This window comes from Cibotium barometz, chromosome 8 (genome assembly GCF_041138505.1).
Source record: "Cibotium barometz isolate CiBa-2024 chromosome 8, ASM4113850v1, whole genome shotgun sequence".
Taxonomy (NCBI): Eukaryota; Viridiplantae; Streptophyta; class Polypodiopsida; order Cyatheales; family Cibotiaceae; genus Cibotium; species Cibotium barometz.
This window is the reverse complement of record NC_141053.1, coordinates 47,441,744-47,446,369: the sequence shown is the minus strand read 5'-3', so window position 1 is coordinate 47,446,369 and position 4,626 is coordinate 47,441,744. Positions and strand designations below refer to the sequence as shown.

Below are 4,626 nucleotides of genomic sequence, written 5' to 3'. Positions count from 1 at the left end.
TTGAAACAATGTATAAATGTGTTCATTTGTGAAGATCTGTATATGATGTTAACAAGTTGAATGATGCTAACACACTTCAGGCAATACAATCTCTCCACAATGGAATCAGATGATCTGCAATATAGCAGACCTTGGTACATACAAGGATCTACTAACATAAGATTGTATGTAGGTTTGCCTAACTGAAGATGTGAAGATCAATTTGCCCAAGTTTGGACCTAAGGCCAAAAGATGGTATCTCAAGGAAAAACATCCAGTCTATACATTTGTGGCATTTATGGAAAATCCTTTGGGAGCTAGACCTTTGGTTAAGGTCTGGTCACACAAATATGTTTTGAAAAGTCTCCCACCTAAAGGTTTCACCACTGAGCCCATGATGATAGCCTGGGCTACCATGTGTCGTGGAGTCAATCTTCTTTTGTATGGGAGCCTGGAGGATGAAAGATGGGATATGTTTTGCAAATTACTGAATTGTAGTAAATATGACTTGGAGTGGGCTTGGGATACAAGTAAGATAATTCTTTGCTGTAAATATCTTCAATTTCAATATTATAAATATTTTCTTTTAAAAAGGACTTTTTTCCTTGAGTGGCGCATAAATTTGACATTATGTGGGAAGGAATATTTTAGCATAAGGGACAAAAGAGGGTGATGTAGAGGGTGACGTCAATGTAGAGGTTGCTCCGCAGGTTCGGGTTCCGGGATCACCCCTCTATATTTATATATATATATAATTGAATCATATCTATATATATAAAGGGTCACTACCAAGGTCTCTCTCTGTGCACTGTCTCAGCGCAGCCCTCCCTGCAGAGATGGCTATGGCTAGTCCTCCTCATGCTCTTGTTGTGCCAGCATCTGGCCAAGGCCATGTGAATGGCTGCATGCTTCTCGCACGCGCCCTGTCTTCTGTCGGCTTCTCTGTCTCCTTTGTCTACTTCTCCTCTTACTACAACCAGCTCAAGCAGCAGAAGCGCCTCTCTTCCTCCCAGGACCCCTCCATTCGCATCCATGTTGTTGAAGATGGGTTGGAGGCCGACAAAAACCACATGCCCTTCGCAGTCACCCCTGCCATGAAAGACGGCCTCGAGAAGCTCCTCGAGAAGCTAAAGCTCCAGGACGACGGCGTCACTTGCCTCATTTCCGACTCATTTGTGCCTTGGACTCAAGATATTGCGGACACAGCGGGCATTCCTAGAGTTGATTATTGGACCTCTACTGCCATGGCGTATTTGATGGTTTCTAACACCCCGGCACTCTTCTCCAAGGGTATATTCCCCGAGCAAGGTATTGGTGATTGCTAATAACAGAATGGATATTAACTCAGTTTGTTAATTGTTTTGCTAATCCTTTCACAGTTTTACGATTCTTAACCAGGCTCGCCTAAACTATGGAAGAGCGAGAGCCCACTTATGCTAGACATCCCTGGCCTTCCCCCCTTCCCTTCCGAGCATTATCCCAAAGAACTTCGTTTTGCTCAGCCTTCTAACCCATTTGTGCATTTCTTCGGTGAGGTTGCTGCCGGTGTAAAGCGCGCAGAAAGAATCCTCATCCACACTCTCTCCGAGCTAGAGCCCACTGCCTTCCAAGCCCTCCAAGTTGCCCATATCCCAGCTTATGCTATTGGCCCCTTGCTTCCCCACACTAAACACGAGTTTAACCCATCATTAGATGGGCAACCGGATTGCATCGCCTGGCTCAGTACACAAGCCAAGGCCTCTGTTATCTACATAGCCTTTGGCAGCCATGCAAGCCTGTCTGTGGAAGAGATCCAAGAGCTGGCAGCTGGGCTTGAGAGAAGTGGGCAGCCATTTTTGTGGGCGATTAGGGCAGATTCTTACGATGGGGAATTGTCGAAGGTGCTGCCGGAGGGGTTCCTGAGGAGGACAAGTGGGAAAGGGCTGATAATAAATTGGGCACCGCAAGTGGAGGTGCTGGCACACAGTGCAGTGGGAGGGTTTTTGTCCCACTGTGGATGGAATTCAACCTTGGAAAGCTTGTGGGCGGGAGTCCCGATATTGGGCTGTCCGAGGGAAGCTGAGCAAAGGTCGAATGCGCACTACATCGCCCATGTGTGGAAGGTGGGGATGGAGCTGGAAAGGACGGAGGAGGGTGCGTTGGAGAGGGGCTTTGTGGAGCATGGAGTGAAAGCTCTGATGGAAGGTGTGGATGGGCAGGAGGCAAGGCGGAACGCCCAAGAGGTTATGCAAGTGGCCAGGCAGACGTGCCAGGAAGGGGGCCAATCAATGGCCAACTTGCAAAAGTTTTACGTGGATATGAAGCTACGCTGCTGACGTTGACTGTTAGCCCAATCAATGGCTAACAACTTATGGTAGCATATATTTAAAAATAACTAGTACTCAACCCCAGGCCTTTTTGCCGTATGTGAAAGACATTAAGAAGATTAAGAAGGGAAACTCGGGAATACTAAGGATTAATTGAAGGGATTTTGTCCTTATTTTTTAGAAATCCATGATTTCTTTTCTCTCTCTAAATAATTTAAAAGGTTATTCAAATTTATCACTTCATCATTTTACAAGCTATTTTTTTATTAAATTGAGTTATATCATAATAATGGGAATCGTGCCAGTATCTTGCAGCTTAGTATTGTGTATATTGCTAGTTTTCTAAAACTAGTGCATGGAGATTTAGTTTATTTAAAGCTTACTTTTATAAGGCAGATGTAGTTTATTTATAGCTTACTTTTATAATGTCAAATGTGGACTTTTGAGTATGGAATGAAAGCTTTTATTATTTTTATTCGTCTTCTACTTAGCATAAGTTATTTATAAAATTTTAACATGTTTTTTTAATTGTTAGCATGTTTTATCGATGGAAGGATTTTTGCAATGAGTAGTTTATTTAGTTCAATGCTAATTGAATCATCTCGACTCTCAAGTACTAGAATTTCTTGTTTGTTGGTCATTTCACTTTTTAGTGATAATAGTTACTTCAAGTTTGTCAGCTAGTTGCTCGCTCTTTGGAGTTGATAGTTGTTTCAATGGTCGAATCACTTTTTAGAATTAATAGTTGCTTCAATGATCGATTCTCTTTTTGGAGTTGATAGTTGCTTCAATGGTCGATTATGGTCGCCTTTTGGAGTTGATAGTTGCTTCATGTTTGTTTACCAGTGTGGATAGGTAGTACATGAGGCTATGGTTGTTCCAAGTAAAATATATTGGACTTTGGTAGAGTATCCTTCACTTGGCAAGGTAAAGATAATGATAGCTAATATATCCAAAGGTGTTTGTGCGTGTGTGTTAAATGCTTCCCCATTCTTGTGTCAAGGGTGGTCGTGCCCAAAGAAAAGACATATACAAGTGGCTATGTACAAAAGCCAAAAATCACATCCATGAATGAATGTAGCGGAAGACCCGTGCATGAATCATATGACTCCCTGGGTCAAATGGAAAGGATAGAGGGCTCCCGTCGATGATGAGGCTATCCATGCAACCTCCTGGATCAAAAGGAAATTCAAGGCATGGAAAATCCAAGGCAATGGTCCCATGATAATCTGGTGCAGGTGGAGAGGATAAGGAACCACTGTCAATGACGAAGCTAGTCGAGTATCCTCCAGGATCAAAGGGATATGTATGATATACACCTTGAATTGTCGAAGCTGGAATGGTAGTAGCTGTTGGATCAAAAGGAAAGCTCGACTTCAAAGAGATAGTAGCCCCAAGGTCAAAAGGAAAACTCATAAGCCCATCCTCACGACCACACTATGAATCTGGCATGAAAAGTATCCACCGAAGAAGCTTGAAACTCCTGGCCAGAATGTCAAGTGATTCTGGCACAAAAGAATCATCGTGTAGGCCAAGACTGGAATATGTCATAGATGCATCTGAAAGTCAAGCCACATAACCAAAAACTATGCTCCTCAAATAGCAAAGAATGCATCCAAAGAAAAATGTCAGGAACGTGTCAACATCCGTAGGAGCCAAATGAACTTAGCTCAAGGTCGGCCTCGTGTAGAGTCAAAAGTGAACTCATGCCACCGTCACATGTAGCACCACTCAAAAAGTCGAAGGAATGATCCACCATATCAATGCATATATGAGTATAATCCGACCCATGCACAATATCTCCATGTGCAAGACACTCTATATGTGTGTGTCCCTCTAAATAAAAGCTGGATTATCATCACTAAGCACTGACAAGGTGTCTACACAAGAGATATGGATGATGAGGATGATGTTGTACTGTACACACACACATGATGATATTGATGTATCGTACACACACACATGATGATAGTGATACACGTACACTTGATGCCACTAACACATATGCACATTATGATGATGTATGTGTTAGTGATAGTGATAGTGATGTGTGTGAGTTAGATCATGTGGACATGATCTCGAGGGCAGAGATGGCAGCGAGCACATCGAGCATTACGAGCATCATAGAGCTACCTATCTCTATTCCTAGTGATCATAGGGATACATTAGATGGCCATAGTGATGCATTCCATGATCTTGATGTCATTCGGCTAGTCATACATCCCTAATTACACATGGGATTGGCACTTCACATGTCGTTGAGCACATCAAAGACCATGAGGAGCATAGACCCGAGGTTCTAGTATTAGATGTGTTGGGCTACTACTCTAGTTTTGTTACA

General features: G+C 42.9%; 1 protein-coding gene across 1 annotated transcript; it reads left to right on the top strand.

The window, feature by feature from the left end:
- Nucleotides 1-754: 754 nt before the first annotated feature.
- Nucleotides 755-2,458, top strand: LOC147636352 (UDP-glycosyltransferase 85A7-like). The gene is made up of 2 exons (XM_086801788.1): nucleotides 755-1,287; nucleotides 1,378-2,458. Exons 1-2 carry the CDS (start codon nucleotides 816-818, stop codon nucleotides 2,292-2,294), a joined length of 1,389 nt encoding a protein of 462 aa, XP_086657914.1. The 5' UTR covers nucleotides 755-815; the 3' UTR covers nucleotides 2,295-2,458.
- Nucleotides 2,459-4,626: the final 2,168 nt, after the last annotated feature.